The 16,061-nt window shown below is 48.7% G+C and overlaps 1 protein-coding gene across 1 annotated transcript; it reads left to right on the top strand.

Moving 5' to 3' along the window:
* The first annotated feature begins 454 nt into the window (after window positions 1-454).
* LOC119337301 (carboxyl-terminal-processing peptidase 3, chloroplastic-like) lies at window positions 455-6,192 on the top strand. Its single transcript, XM_037609412.1, has 12 exons — window positions 455-824; window positions 910-991; window positions 1,118-1,248; window positions 1,349-1,435; window positions 1,509-1,587; window positions 2,339-2,427; window positions 2,699-2,740; window positions 3,288-3,407; window positions 4,102-4,188; window positions 4,273-4,422; window positions 5,362-5,469; window positions 5,583-6,192. Exons 1-12 carry the CDS (start codon window positions 501-503, stop codon window positions 5,829-5,831), a joined length of 1,548 nt encoding a protein of 515 aa, XP_037465309.1. The 5' UTR covers window positions 455-500; the 3' UTR covers window positions 5,832-6,192.
* Window positions 6,193-16,061: the final 9,869 nt, after the last annotated feature.

Below are 16,061 nucleotides of genomic sequence, written 5' to 3'. Positions count from 1 at the left end.
CAGGTGAACAGAGCCGTTGTTGCGATGAAAGAAATTGCAACAAGAGCAAAAACTACCACCCGAAAAAAAAAAAGAAGAGCAAAAACTAGTAGTGATGGCGATGACCCATGGGACACGCGGCTTGCAGAGAAAGTGGCTGCGATCCGCCGGTGATTTATAGGCTTTCCCATAATATTTGTGCACTTTGCAGCATTTTCCCCTGCCGGTTTTGCACATCACAAATTCAGGGCGCGGCTGCATATTCCTCTGCATATTTGTTGCGCCCACCACCACGCAAATGCTGGACCGAGAGACGTGTCCAGGCCTGAATAGGCCACGCAGAGATCCCCGGCACGGATCTCCTCCTGTCCACCAAAACCCAGCGGAAACAGCCAAAAAGATTCCTCCCGCTTCATCGCTCCTCTCGTGGACTCCGGCGGGTTTATATCTCGCGCGCTCCCGGGCACCCCGAGCCCACCCGCGCCCGTCCCCGTTGCCGCATTGCGTGATTGCTCGCGTCCATGGAAATGGTTGAGTGCTCCCTGGCCGCCTCCCGCGCCGCGAGGCACGTGCCCGGCCGGGTCCCGAGGTCCCCGGCGCCGGTTCTTGGTGTTGGCGCCGGGAGAGCCAGGCTCCGGGTGCGGTCGGAGAGGCGGGAGCAGCCTCCGCCGGTCGTCAGGGCCTCCGCGCCGCCGGAGCGCGACGGTGGGGCGCTGGGGAAGGCGGCTGCGGGGCTCGCTGCCGCTGCCGTGGTGTCGCTGACCGGCTTCGCCGGGGACTTGGCCCCGCCGCCGGCGCTGGCCGAGTCGCTCACGGTCGCCTTCCCCGTCTCCAAGGCCCGAGAGGTGGGTCTCCATGGTCCTACCACAGACACCATCTTCCAAGAAAGGGGGGTTTGGGGGTGAATTTCTTGTTTTGGGTTCTTGGCAGGTGAACCGGGTGCAGAGGACGCTGGTGGAGGCATGGGGGTTGATCCGCGAGACCTTCGTCGATCCCACCTTCAACCACCAAGGTATACCGGGTTGCATACACTTGTTCTCTGTAGAAAGGTAGAAATTGTGTGAATTTGGTAGTGTTTGATGCTGCTTATAGTGAACTAGTGAATTCACTAGTGTTTGTGGTTCTGCTCGGTGTGCAGACTGGGACCAGAAACTTCAGCAGACGATGGTGGAGATGTTCCCGCTGAAATCAGCAGACGCCGCCTACGGCAAGATCAGCGGGATGGTGTCCACGCTAGGCGACCCCTTCACAAGGATCATCACCCCCAAGGTATGTATGGACAAAGATCATGCCCTCGCTATCTGGCTTCAGGTTTGTTCTCACACATGGTGAATTGTCACATGGCTAATGTTTGTTTGATGAGATGCAGGAATATCAGAGTTTCAGGATCGGAAGTGATGGGAATTTGCAAGGGGTTGGCATATTCATAAATAGGGACCCTGCCTCAGGACGCTTGGTAAGTTCACTTCTTTTTCTGTAAGAGGACATCATAAGAGTGTTGCAATTTATATCTCCAAAACTTGTTGCGGCTTGTTATGAACTGCATTGAGGGAGGCCCAGCCGACCGAGCGGGCATACGTGAAGGCGATGAGCTAGTTGAGATCAATGGTATTTTACTCTCTGTACTAAAACTTCATTTTACTAAAAGGAGATACTACGTACTTTTGAAAAGCCTTCCCTGTAAATTCATATAAATCTGAGTCACACACTGATGACCTATCTGGCTAAACAACATATACTGAATTTTTCGGCTGATATTGACCGTCGAGAAGGCTATAAAAACAACAATGTTCATTGGTCACAGCTGATAATATTTAAAGATGACAGAGGCTAGTCGATTATCCCAACTAATAGATTTTTTATTGCCCTTTCTATCTATTAACGAATGACCGAAACTAAAGAAAAATTGCCAAAAGTATGAACTCTATGGTGTCGATCAATAATATGACCCACACGTGTCTCTGAACAATTAAGGCAGAATGATGTCTTTGCAAAAAAAATGTATCCTCTGCAATTTAACCTTTGCAAAAAAAACTTAGTTAATCTAATCTTCTTGAGTTCCTTTTCCATCATTGGAAAACCAAGTTGTTCTAGATTCAAGAACTAGTTTTTTCTCCCCCGCGAAAGTAGCATAGCAATGCAGAGATTAGTAGCATATGTTCACATACTACGCTTATCTGCTGATGTCACAGATGAGCAGTACATCCTGATTGATTGTCGTTTTCTAACTAAAAGGGTGGAACCTTCTATTTTTAACTAGTCTTAAGGTGGATGGTGCAGTATTGTTGTTATTATTGAGTTCACGAGCTCTCCTTCTTTTCATAATACGATATGCCCTTAATCTTGACTGGTTTTGTAGGGAATAGTGTTTTGGGGTTGGACGTGGAAGCTGTGGCTCAGAGACTTAGAGGTCGTGCTGGAACGACTGTGGAAGTAAAACTATTGGATGTATGCCCTTATTCTTAGCCTCAACTTGAGAAGTACTCCCTCTGTAAAGAAATATAAGAGCGTTTAGATCACTTTTAGTGATCTAAATGCTCTTATATTTCTTTACAGAGGGAGTACTTGTTAGTGTTTTTCTATCTGTATTTCAAAAGCAACATTTCTCAATCCTAACTCTCCGTTACGTAATGATCACATCCAGATTCTCAGTTACACACTTTTGTCATCTTCTATCCTAACTTTCTCCATCTTCCTGTATTTTCTAACTGATACCCAGGGTACTGGAAATGAAAGGAGTGGTAGGATAAAGCAAAAAGAGGTATATGCCTAACTTCTTTTCATTACGTAATAAATACTTTCCTGAAGACAAATGCAGTAAATAACACGTAATAACATCAACACTATGTATTTAGATTCTCTTATCCTCCTTGAAGGAAAACATATTTCTGGACTTCCTCTTCAAACATTCATGGCTAACATTTTCCATCTGTGTGATTTGAAAAGTGTTTTTTTTTAAGAAAAGGAGGATCACCCCCGGCCTCTGCATCATTTCGATGCACACAGCCATATTTTATTAAAATTTAAGAGTCCCGGTTTCCAACATCAAGTAGTACCAAAAATTATTACAAGCCACAACCGGCAAAAATAGGAAAATATGCCTACACACATAGCCTATTATTGGACCGCCATCCAAACCGGTTGTATTTATCCTGTGCTACCATCTTGCATTGATTGCACCCATAGCCTATTACTGGAAATGAAAAGTGTTGCATTATTCAATTTAATCCAAGATTTGTTCAGTATCCCACATTAAGCATATGATATTGTACTTTCCTAATTACAAGTGCACATTTTATTTCCGAAAGGTCCAGCTATCTCGTGAGGTTATCAATCTTTCACCTCTATCAACGGCAATTATTTCCCATAGATCGGGTGATGGGCATGAGGGCAAGACTGGGTATGTTAGGTTAGCTGCATTTTCTCAGGTAAGGACCAGTCTTTGTTATATTTTTGCACTTGCAGTTTTTTATAGATAAGCAAAGTTGTAATTTTATACTTCTTCTTAGTACAAAACTATATGGCTCTTTCATTGCTTTCTACGCGACATTATCATACCAAAGACATTCCTGCTATTTTGAGTATTCCAGCTGCCAGTCATACTGAAAAATGGATCCAAGCGATAGGTTGTTCCATGCCAATGTGCATGCATATGTTATGTTTTATTCTTCTATCATCTATACACACCCAAACTCACCAAACTAATCCAGCACCGATATCTTCTCCAACTTCAGAATTTATTGCCCATCTTCAAGATACTCCCTCCGTTTCTTTTTACTCCACATATAAAATTTGTCTGAAGTCAAAACTTAGTAAAGTTTGACCAAATTTATATTGAAAAATATCAACATCAGCAATAATAAACGTATACAGTATGAAAATTAATTTCATGATGCATCTAATGATGATTTCGTATTGTGAATGTTGATATTTTTCCTATAACAAATCTTACATGAAGAGTAAAAAGAAACGGATGGAGTAATATTGTAAAACATCGACTATTTTTATTTTCAATCTAATATTGATTTGATTATTTTGATGCTAATGAATTTGCCAAAGTTGCAAATATTATTACTGATATTTGAGATCCTTCACTCATGTTTTATTTATTTTTCAACCCAGACTGCTGCTGCTGAAATGGGAAGGGCCATTAAAAAGATGGAAGATCAAGGTGTCCAGTCATATATTTTAGATCTGCGGAATAATCCAGTCAGTCTGTTCTCATCACAGTCTGTCTTTATAAATTATAATTTCAATGCAAAAATCATGTATTAATGTTACTTCCTATAACAGGGTGGTTTAGTAACAGCTGGTCTTGACGTGGCTCAAATTTGGTTAGATGGAGATGAAACTCTAGTGAACACCGTTGACCGTGAGGGCAATGTGCAAGCAATAAATATGGTCCAAGGCCAATCTTTAACACATGATCCTCTTGTGGTGCTTGTGAGTACCCACTCTCTGCACATTTCTTTTCAAAAAAAGCTCTCTGCAGATTTGACTATGTGGTCTTTATTGCTTTTTTAATCCGCATGGGTAGAAAATGCATACAATTTACTATTCATCAGATTCACATTCTTCCATCATGTTTCCCCTCTTTCATAAAGAGCAAGCAGAATAGAGGTGCTGCTTCACTGCTAGTTCAGCTTTTAATCATGATGTTTTAGTTCTCCTAAGAAAAAAGAGTAAAACCACAAACTTACAATACCTCACAGAAGGTACTATCTCTGTCCAAATATAGTACTATCTCTGTCCAAATATAGAGAGCCCCCTCAAGTTTTGAGCTAACTTCGATTTTAAATTTAACTAATAAAATATGAGTTGTATGTTATGAAACTTGTACTATTGGAAACTTCTTTCGAATGAGAATCCATTAGTAATACTTTTTACAACATATAACTCATATTTTGTTAGTCAAAGTTAGGCTCAAAATTCTAGTAGGCCGTATATATTTGGACGGGGTACTTATTTCTCACTTAGTGAGACTACTTTTGAAGCAGAAATATAGACCTGACCATTAGGTCAAGTCAAGTACTCCCTCCGTCCGGAAATACTTGTCCTATCCATTTCTAGGACAAGTATTTCCGGACGGAGGGAGTAGTTAACATTGGATGAATCTCCAAAATTTATATGTTTCTTTTTTTGCATTTGCAAATGAGCACAGTTACATATGCTTATTGTTTAAATATTGCAATGTTTGTTTGTTTTTCCTCATTTGCAAATGAGCACAGTTACATATGATTTTTGTTTTAATACTGCAATATTTGTTTTCCTCAAATACCAGCATCACACGAATGTTTCTTTGTTAACGTTCATTTATAAAATAAGTGAAACTGTTTTTTTATGCGAGGCCTCTCGCTTGTGTTCGTGTGTGCCAACGTGTAGGTCAACGAAGAAAGTGCCAGTGCAAGCGAAATTTTGGCTGGGGCATTGCATGACAATGGCCGTGCTATTCTGGTAGGCCACAAAACCTTCGGTAAAGGAAGAATACAGGCAAGGCCGATTTCTCTAGGCACTCATGATATTGTGTAGATCTAAATGCTTGGATTTTGTCACGCTTCATTCCAGAAACATGTATAACTGAACCAAACCTTACCTTGGTGCAGAGCGTGACAGAGCTGGACGATGGCTCTGCTCTATTCATCACGGTTGCAAAGTATCTCTCTCCGGCACTGCACGAAATCGACCATGTCGGGATCCAACCGGACATACAATGCACCGCTGACGCGCTATCGTTACCGAGAGCGCCTTCGCTCACCGGGAACAACGAGGCCGCAAGTTTGGAGATGGACTCGTGCATTATGGTGGCGGAGCAGGCGTTGGAGATTCAGCAATCGAAGGGTTCCGCTTCGTAGATGCTTTCTCACTGATACCCGGAACTGAACCTCATGTGTTGGCTACACGTACACTGTTGTATCCTACCTTGTAGTGTATATATTCGTTAGTATAGATTGGATCACTGGATAGTGATGTAGCAATGTATAGGCTGATCATATGTTGTTAGCTTTGTAGGTGGTGACCCCCGCAAAAAAAAAGAGAGAGAGAGAAGAAGAAAGATTTGTAGTTGGTGAAGCAGGGGTTCATTCCATGGGTCATATGCCCGAATCAACGTCGTTGATTCGACAGCTGATCAGGTTTTGGAATTGTAGCTTGTATTGTTGTACTACAGCACATTGGCTGCCTGTCATCATTATCAATTTATCGTGGTACGAGCTAGCGGAATGCACGAGCTGAGATACCGCTGGAACAGACGCAAGAACAAGTGAAAGATGAAAGTTCTAGCGGTGCGATGGTTAATTACATGCATCTGAACTTGCTGGCACTGTTTAGCGACATTAAGCAGCGCCGAAATGGAAATGCAGTAAGCTACACTAGCCTACATAAAAGAATTCTACCGCGTGCGTACGAGAATATGCTGAAGTTATAGATCATGTGGTTACCACTAGACGCACAATCACATTTTGTTCACATATACTCACTCCGTTTCTAAATATAAATCTTTCTAGAGATTTCACTAGATGGACTACATACGGAGAAAAATGAATAAATCTACTCCTAATATGCATCTATATACATCCGTATGTGGTTCATAGTGGAATCTCTACAAAGACTTACATTTAGGAACGGAGGGAGTAATTACTATTCCCTCCGTTTCAAAATAGATGACCCAACTTTATACTAACTTGTTCACATGTAATTACTACTCCCTCCGTTTCAAAATAGATGACTCAACTTTGTACTAACTTTAGTACAAAGTTGGGTCATCTATTTAGATAGTACAAAGTTGGGTCATCTATTTAGGAACGGAGAGAGTACTAGACGCACCATCACATTTGTGGAAGGAGAGTTGACCGATATGAAATTGAATTGACTGATTGCAACTGCGAAACACGTAGCCTTGGATGGCTCCTCTCTCCCCTCCTCCTTCCCCGTCCCCCCTCCGTCGCTCCCCTCCTGCTCCGCCTCGCTCCCCTCCGATGTCCTCCCCCACCGTGCCGTCGTCCCCCTTCGCCTCCTCCTCCCTCCTCGCTTTCGTTGCGTCTGGTGTCCGTGCTTCGGGTTCGGCTCCGCCTGGTTCTCGCTTCTGGGCGCTCGTCGCGGATGAGGATTCCTCCTCTGATTCAGAGGCTGCTCCGGCGAGGGGCTCGTCAGTGCTGCCGCTGGCCGCTAGGGCATCGGTGCGTGCCCGGAAGTTTGCTCCTGGGGGCCGGGGCCGGCCGGTGGCTTCGCCAGAAGAGGGATCTGGCTGGCTACGGGTTGGTCGCCGCCGTCGCAAATCTGGTAAGCATCTTGCTCCCTCTCTGGCTGGTGGTTCCCCCGTCGTTCTGCCTGCGGGGATGGTGGTAGCCGCCGGCCTGCTCTGCTCTCCGGAGTCTGATGCGTCTGCGTCCGCGGTTTCCTCCTTCTCTCTGGCCACAGCGGCGGCGCGGGTGCCGCCTGGCTCATCCGGCACTGGGTGGGCGGCGGATGTGGTAACCCTAGATCGGGATCGGGTTGTGGGCGCTAGTGGGCCTCGGGCTCGGGTGGGCCTGGTGGATCCTGTGTTGGCCTATGGGTCGCAACCTGGTTTTCCCCCTTTGGCCTCGTTGGCTGCCTTTCCTCCCCTCCCCCGGGTGGGCCTTGGACAGTTGGTAGTGGCCATTGTCCCTCCCACCTCTTCTGCGGCCCAGTTGGCTGGCCCGGCCCAAGTGGGCTTGGCTCGGTCAGGTTATATATGGGTGAGGAGGGGTTCCTCTCCCCCGTTTCTAGGGTTTCCGGCTTCCGCCGCGGATATTCACAAGTTTCGCTTCCCCATCCGTTGCTTCCTCAGATCTACTCCTCCCCCTCCCCTCCTCTTCTCCTTCGTGGCGGCCCTTTTCATGGACAAGTCTAGGGGCTCCTCATGCGAGGCCCTGTCGGGGAGTAAGCGTTCGCGCGAGGATTCACCTGGTTCTGGGGAGGATCTAGCCTATGAGGCCGCTCTTCACTCCAAGATGAAGTTTGAGCGGGCGTCACGCGAGCAGCTGGCCCGTGCCCGTGAGGCGTGGGTGGCGGGGTCGGAGTTGCTTCAGCATGATGAGCAGGCTCGGGCGGTGGTTGTATCTGGCGCTCCGGCGATTGGATCTGGCATCGTGGGCTCGCCGACGGCGGATCCGTGGGAGGTGGCGCTGCAGGCGGGGGTGCTGGCTCATCCTCTTCGGGGCAGCGTCCGGCTCCGGCTCGGGGTCTGGTGGCTCCGTCGTGGCAGCGTCTGCCTCATCGCTCCTCTAGTGTCGGTGCTGGCCCTTCCCGTCCCCCGACCCGTTCCTTCTCGGGCTCCTCCTCCATGCAGTTCAAGCCTCGTCTCTCTCAGCCCTCTGGCCCTGGCTCTTCTCCCGCGGGGCGTGGCAATGGCATTCTTCCTCCCCCGACTCCTCCTTCCCGCCAGGGCTCCGGCGCTCCTTGAAGGAAATATGCCCTAGAGGCAATAATAAAGTTATTATTTATTTCCTTATTTCATGATAAATGTTTATTATTCATGCTAGAATTGTATTAGTCGGAAACTTAGTACATGTGTGAATACATAGACAAAACATATTGTCCCTAGCATGCCTCTACTTGACTAGCTCGTTAATCAAAGATGGTTATGTTTCCTAACCATAGACATGTGTTGTCATTTGATGAACGGGATCACATCATTAGAAGAATGATGTGATGGACATGACCCATCCGTTAGCTTAGCATTATGATCGTGTCAGTTTCATTGCTACTGCTTTCTTCATGACTTATACAAGTTCCTCAGACTATGAGATTATGCAACTCCCGAATACCGGAGGAACACTTTGTGTGCTTGTTATGACCATCATATTAGGGGCTTAGCCCAGTGGGTTGTGGCCCAAGTTATCTTATCGTTATTAGGGGCTTAGCCCATTTATCTTATCGTTTGCTTAGGAGTCAAGTAAACCTCTCTATATAAGGAGAGGAGATGTATCAATCTAATCAAGAAAGAAGCAATCAGTATTTGCTCGGCTTCCCTTAGGGAGCCGGGAGACCTAACCCAAGCCACCTCTTGCATCCGCCGCCGTCGCACCAACCGCAAGGACGGCGCCCAGCCGCCGGCCGCCGCGCAATCTCCTCCGACCTCCTCCCTCCTTCCCTTACAGGCTACGCCCTAGATCGGGTAGAACCCTAGTTTCTACCAGTTTGGTATCAGCTAGCTTGGTTTCGACCATGTCATCACCACCACGAAACCCGCCGCTGCCCACCACCACCAACACCGCCGCCGCCACCACCTCCTCCACCGCCGCTGCATTCTCGCCGAGCACCGCGGCCTCGCTGGCCCTTCCGTCGGCGCCGATCGCCCCCACCCCTGGCATGTCGCCTGGCTAGCCGCCGCCCCCCGTCAAGGATTCGCCGCCATCACCGTCCACCATGCCGAGCCAGTACACTCCGGAGGCCATGGCCGGTGTCCTCAATGACCTGGTGGTCGCGGTCCAGGGCATCCACCTGTTTTTGGCCAGCCCGTACGGGTCGCCACCGCCGCTTCCGCCGGCCGTCCCCTCCGGACAACCGGCCCTGCCGTGGTACTCGGTCCCCGCGGCCATCGCTGGGGGCTACCCGGCTCTCCCGTCACCGGCAGCTCCAACGCCGCCCTAGCCCCAATGGCCGACGCCCACACTCGCGGCGCCACCTGCGCCGTCCGCGCCCGCCCAGGGCCCGCAGTGGCCGGCCTGGCCCGCGCCGCCCCCTGCCTCGCCATCCATACCTGCGGCTCCGGTCCAGGTTCCACTGCCGGCCGCCCCAGCGCTGTCCTGGCCGTAGTGGCCGGCGCCGACTTTCGCGGCGCCACCCGCGCCTTCCACGCCCACCCCAGCACCGCAGTGGCCGTACTGGCCCGCGCCGGCCCCAGCCGTGCCAACCGCGCCGGCCACGTCGATACAGCTTCCACCGCCGCCGCCCAGCTCCGGACTGGGCCAGTGCACACTGGGGGGCCTCCCGATCCAGCAGGTCCAGTTTCCGCCGTCACCGTCCCCGATTCCGCCATCGCCAGTTTACACGGAGGCTGGGCACCCATCGGTACCCACACTGCGGTCTGGGGCCTCGTCCGGCTCCGCGGAGGCCTACAACGGCGTCCCCACCGTTGATCGGGCACCGTCAACATCACTACTCCGCACCGCCGAGCCAGTCGTCCATGGCGCACCGACCTAGACGCCGCCACGTTTCGCCAAGATCAACTTCGCCACTTATAACGACACGGAGGACCCGCTTAACTGGCTCAACCAGTGCGACCAATTTTTCCGTGGGCAGCGCACGCTCGCGTCGGAGCGCTCTTGGCTGGCATCCTACCACCTCCACGGTGCAGCCCAGACATGGTACTACGCTCTCGAGCAGGACAAGGGCGGCATGCCCCGTGGGAGCGCTTCCATGAGATGTGCCTTCTTGTTTTGGGCCGCCGATCCGCGGGAGCCGCCTGGCCGAGTTGGGCCACCTTCCCTTCACCTATACGGTGCAAGACTACACCGACCGCTTTCAAGCCCTGGTGTGCCACGCGTCCAGCGTGACGGCTCACCAGCGGGCCGAACTCTTCGTACGCGGTTTGCCAGATCATCTCCGCGTGGACGTCGAGCTGCAGGGACCCCAGGACCTCCAGACGGCCATGTACTATGCCTGCGCATTCGAGTGCCGCGCGGTGGCCATGCAGCAGGCATCACCGTCCAAGGCCACTGGGCCGCTACCTGGACCAGATGTTCCCGCGCAGGGTCAGCCTGCTCAGGCTTCCGTGGCCCCCCTTGCTGCGCCCGCGGCATGCCCGTTCTGCCGGTTCACCTCAGCCGAGCTACTCGAGCGTCGCTGCCAAGGGTTGTGCTTCAACTGCGACGAGCCCTACACGCCCGGCCACGTCTGCCCGCGACTCTTCTACCTGGAGGCTGCAGACTACATTGAGGAGGACGACGTCGCCGCCGACCTGACCGCCCCATCTGTCGTGAAGGTGTTTGACGCTGGTTGATCACCTCGAGGAGTTCAGCAAGCACTTCCCCACCTTACAGCTCGAGGACGAGCTGTTTGTGCAGGCGGGGAGAAGTCTTATGACTGTCATATTAGGGGCTTAGCCCAGTGGGTTGTGGCCCAAGTTATCTTATCGTTATTAGGGGCTTAGCCCGTTTATCTTATCGTTTGCTTAGGAGTCAAGTAAACCTCTCTATATAAGGAGAGGAGATGTATCAATCTAATCAAGCAAGAAGCAATCAGTATTTGCTCGACTTCCCTTAGGGAGCCGGGAGACCTAACCCTAGCCACCTCTTGCGTCTGCCGCTGTCGCACCAGCCGCAAGGATGGCGCCCAGCCGCCGGCCGCCGCGCAATCTACTTCGACCTCCTCCCTCCTTCCCTTACAGGCTACGCCCTAGATCGGGTAGAACCCTAGTTTCTACTAGTGCTACCAAACGTCACAACGTAAATGGGTGATTATAAAGGTGCTCTACAGGTGTCTCCCAAGGTGTTTGTTGGGTTGGCATAGATCGAGATTAGGATTTGTCACTTCGTGTTTCGGAGAGGTATCTCTGGGCCCTCTCGGTAATACTCATCACTATAAGCCTTGCAAGCATTGTGACTAATGAGTTAGTTGCGGGATGAAGTATTACGAAACGAGTAAAGAGACTTGCTGATAACGAGATTGAACTAGGTATGTTGATACTGACGATCAAATCTTGGGCAAGTAACATACTGATGACAGAGGGAACAACGTATGTTGTTATGCGGTTTGACCGATAAAGATCTTCGTAGAATATGTAGGAACCAATATGAGCATCCAGGTTCCGCTATTGGTTATTGACCGTAGACGTGTCTCGGTCATGTCTACATAGTTCTCGAACCCGTAGGGTCCGCACGCTTAACGTTCGATGACGATTGGTATTATGAGTTTATGTGATATGATGTACTGAAGGTTGTTCGGAGTTCCGGATGAGATCACGGACATGATGAGGAGTCTCGAAATGGTCAAGACATAAAGATTGATATATTGGACAGCTATATTCGGACACCAGAAGTGTTCCAGAGAAGTTTCGGAAAAAACCGCAGTACCGAGGGTTACCGGAACCCCTCCCCCCGGGAAGCTATTGGGCCTCATGGGACTTAGTGGAGAAGAGAGAGGGCCGGCCAGGAGGTGGCGCGCGCCCCCTTGCCCTAGTCCGAATTGGACAAGGGGAGGGGGCGGCGCCCCCCTCCTTCCTTCTCTCCTCCTCCTCCTTTCCCCTTCTCCTTGTGGGAATAGGAAAGGGTGGGGCGATTCCTACTTGGAGTAGGACTCCCCCCCTTGGGAGCGCCACCCTTGGCCGGCCTCCTCCTCCCTCCCTCCTTTATATACGGGGGAGGGGGCACCCCATAGACACACAAGTTGATCAAGTTGATCTTTTAGCCGTGTGCGGTGCCCCCTCCATAGATTTCCACCTCGGTCGTATCGTCGTAGTGCTTAGGCGAAGCCCTACGCCGGTAACTTCATCATCACCATCACCACGTTGTCGTGCTGACGGAACTCTCCCTCGGCCTCAGCTGGATCTAGAGTTCGAGGGACGTCACCGAGCTGAACGTGTGCAGATCGCGGAGGTGTCGTGCGTTCGGTACTTGATCGGTTGGATCGCTCAGACGTTCAGCTACATCAACCGCGTAACTTAACAGTTCCACTTTTGGTCTACGAGGGTACGTGGACACACTCTCCCCCTCATTGCTATGCATCACCTAGATAGATCTTGCGTGATCGTAGGATTTTTTTTGAAATTACCGCGTTCCCCAACTGTGGCATCAGAAACAGGTCTATGCGTAGATGTTATATGCACGAGTGGAAACACAAAGAGTTGTGGGCGATAATAGTCATACTGCTTACCAGCATGTCATACTTTGATTCGGCGGTATTATTGGATGAAGCGGCCCTGACCGACATTACATGACTGCATTCAAGAGACTGGTTCTACCGATGTGCTTATGCACATAGGTGGCTGGCAGGTGTTTGTTTCTCCAACTTTAGTTGAATCGAGTGTGGCTACGCCCGGTCCTTGTTGAAGGTTAAAACAACACACTTGACAAAAATTGTTGTGGTTTTGATGCGTAGGTAAGAATGGTTCTTGCTAGAAGCCCGTAGCAGCCACGTAAAACTTGCAACAACAAAGTAGAGGATGTCTAACTTGTTTTTGCAGGGCTTGCTGCGATGTGATATGGTCAAGGCATGATGTGATATAAATTGTTGTATGAGATGATCATGTTTTGTAACAAAGTTATCGGCAACTAGCAGGAGCCATATGGTTGTCGCTTTATTGTATGCAATGCAATCGCCATGTAATTGTTTTACTTTATCACTAAGCGGTAGCGATAGTCGTAGTAAGAATAGTTGGCAAGACAACAACGATGCTACGATGGAGATCAAGGTGTCGCGCCGATGACGATGGAGATCATGACGATGCTTCAGTGATGGAGATCATGAGCACAATATGATGATGGCCATATCATGTCACATGTTTTGATTGCATGTGATGTTTATCCTTTATGCATCTTATTTTACTTAGTACAGCGGTAGCATTATAAGATGACCCCTTACTAAATTTAAAGGTATAAGCACTACAAAAAAAATACACTTCCGTGATGATACGTGTTTGTCACAGTAGGTCACATTTTTTGTCATGCATGTACATTCATGACGATTTTATGACAGAATCAAGATAGTCATACCTGTGCTGTCGTAGAAGTGTTCCATGACATTACGAAAATTATCATCACGGAAGTGTCCACTTCCATGACGATAAATCGCGCGTCACAGAAGTGCTTTTGTCAAGGGTGACCGACACGTGGCATCCACCGTAATGGAACGCCGTTAAGCTATAGGGTCCGGTTTTGGATCCGATAACCCGTTAACAGCCCGGACCAATGGGGATTTTCCACGTGTAAAATCATCATTGGCCGGAGGAATCACATGTTGCCTCAATGTTGGGACAGATGTCATCCACTCATTGGACAGGAGGCGCCTATGATAGGTCGACACGTGGCATGGCCCAACAGTGGCCCATTCCGGTGAAAAGGTCGGCCCAGTAAAAATTAGCAGGTCGGCCCATATAAGGCCTACTTGTGTCAGGTCCATTTAAGCCCATGGCCCATACGAGATGTGCCAATTCGGCCCGTTAAAGATTTGACACCATTGCAGCCCATCATCAGTTCGAGCCCGTTAACAGCCCGCTATATATTTGGGCTCAATATCGGCCCGATGAGATTTTGGCCTGTTAACGGCCCATTCAATGGATGGGCCAATTTTCAGAATGTACATCTTTTGGCATTTTAGCGACCCATTTAAATGTTGGGCTAATTTACGTCTCGGTGTGTCTTTCAGCCTGTTGACGGCCCATAAATCAGTTGGGCCATTTGTAGTCGGACCTGAGTTTCGGCATTTTAGCGACCCATTTAAGTGTTGGGGCAATTTCCGTCCCGGTGTCTCTTTTAGCCTGTTGACGGGCCATAAATCAGTTGGGCCATTTGTAGTCGGAGCTGAGTTTTGGCCTTTTAGCGACCCATTTAAGTGTTGGGCCAATTCCCGGCCCTGTGTGCCTTTCAGCCTGTCAACGGACCATAAATGAGTTGGGCCATTTGTAGTCGGACCTGAGTTTTGGCCTTTTAACGGCCCATGCCCTTCATGGTCCAATACCAGCCCGGTTTCTCTTTCGGCCTGCTAAAGGCCCACAACACAGTTGGGCCATTTACAATATGACATGACTTTCGGCCTCTTAGCGGCCCATGCTCTTCATGGTCCAATACAAGCCTGCTGTCTCTTTTGTACTGCTAAAGGCCCACAGTATAGTTGGGCCATATGTAGCCCAAACTTAGTAACGACCTGTTAACGGCCCGTGAAATCAATTGGGCCCACCTGTTGCCCGCTTCGATGTCGGCCTGTTAACGACCTGGGAGGTAAGAGGGCCGACCATTAACTTTCGGCCTAGTAACGGCCCATTAACTTAATGGGCCCACTAAAGTTTGTACATGTCTTTAGGCCAAATTAGATAATTTGAGCCCATTACGATGAGCAATTATGCACAGGACCAAAACCGATCAAACAAAGGTACGACATACAGGGAAAAACGTTGCACATCCAGCATATATTACAGAAAATTACATCCACTGGGAAATCAAAGATTGATGCCAGTGCAAATAAATGAACAGAACCTAATGATCTACAACGTCACAATCTGCAACCTCAGCACGGATGACGCCCATAAGCATGTGGGCAAATTCTTGCTGCTTTGCTACAGTCTCTGAAAACGTTGATCTGTTGTTGTGTCGCACGACTCTGCACCTCTAATTCCTCCACCATTTCCATCATTGCTTCAGCCATTAGTTGGTTCACAAACATACATTTTTTCCGTTGCATTCGAGACAGAGGATACTGAACAGATTCAGATGGCGATTTTGGCAGGCTTGTATTATTGATAGTGGAGAGTGTCTCGACCACTGCATCATAACATAAATTAGGAGGGGAACCAAACAGATTAATCATGAGTTATTGGCATATTACCTGGCCTAGATTTATTGGAAAGAAATAATGGGGTTGCCTTGCTATTTTTAGAGTTTGTCTTCTTATCTTCAGCAGCCTGCACCAAATTAAAACACTAGCATTGCTATCATTGGCCAAGTCAGATAATAGGAAAGCAACATTGACACAACGAATATTTAGGAAACTAGCCTACACCAAATTAACACAATATGGCACAACTATCATCAGCCAGGTAAGGTAATACGAAAGCAAAATTGACACAATTTATGAATGGGCAACTAGAGCAACACTACAATTCAGTAATGTGCATGATATGGGATAGTACACTCATGCAGCTCAGTATGCAAAACTACCAGGAAGTTTTCTTTACAAAAATCAACATTGGCGCCTTTAACATTTTGCTACAACTAATTTTAGATCAGATAAAAGTTGGATTCACGCCGATTAACAAAATACATGTTGATGTAAAAATATAGTGATATACAACAGGTACTTACATCAGCATTGGAGCATAGAGAATTCCCGCAAGATATTTTCCTTGAATACAATCCCAATGAAGGAAGTCTTCTATCATTTAACCTTATTTTCTAAAAGAGAGATGG

The sequence above is a fragment of the Triticum dicoccoides genome, chromosome 7B (assembly GCF_002162155.2).
Source record: "Triticum dicoccoides isolate Atlit2015 ecotype Zavitan chromosome 7B, WEW_v2.0, whole genome shotgun sequence".
Taxonomy (NCBI): Eukaryota; Viridiplantae; Streptophyta; class Magnoliopsida; order Poales; family Poaceae; genus Triticum; species Triticum dicoccoides.
This window is presented reverse-complemented; position numbering and strand designations above follow the sequence as displayed.

Coding starts and splice junctions, on each gene's coding strand:
- LOC119337301 (XM_037609412.1), top strand. CDS start 501: ATGGAAATGGTTGAGTGCTCCCTGGCCGCCTCCCGCGCCGCGAGGCAC. Junction 1,249..1,348: donor CAAGGATCATCACCCCCAAG/GTATGTATGGAC, acceptor GATGAGATGCAG/GAATATCAGAGTTTCAGGAT. Junction 1,436..1,508: donor ACCCTGCCTCAGGACGCTTG/GTAAGTTCACTT, acceptor AACTTGTTGCGG/CTTGTTATGAACTGCATTGA.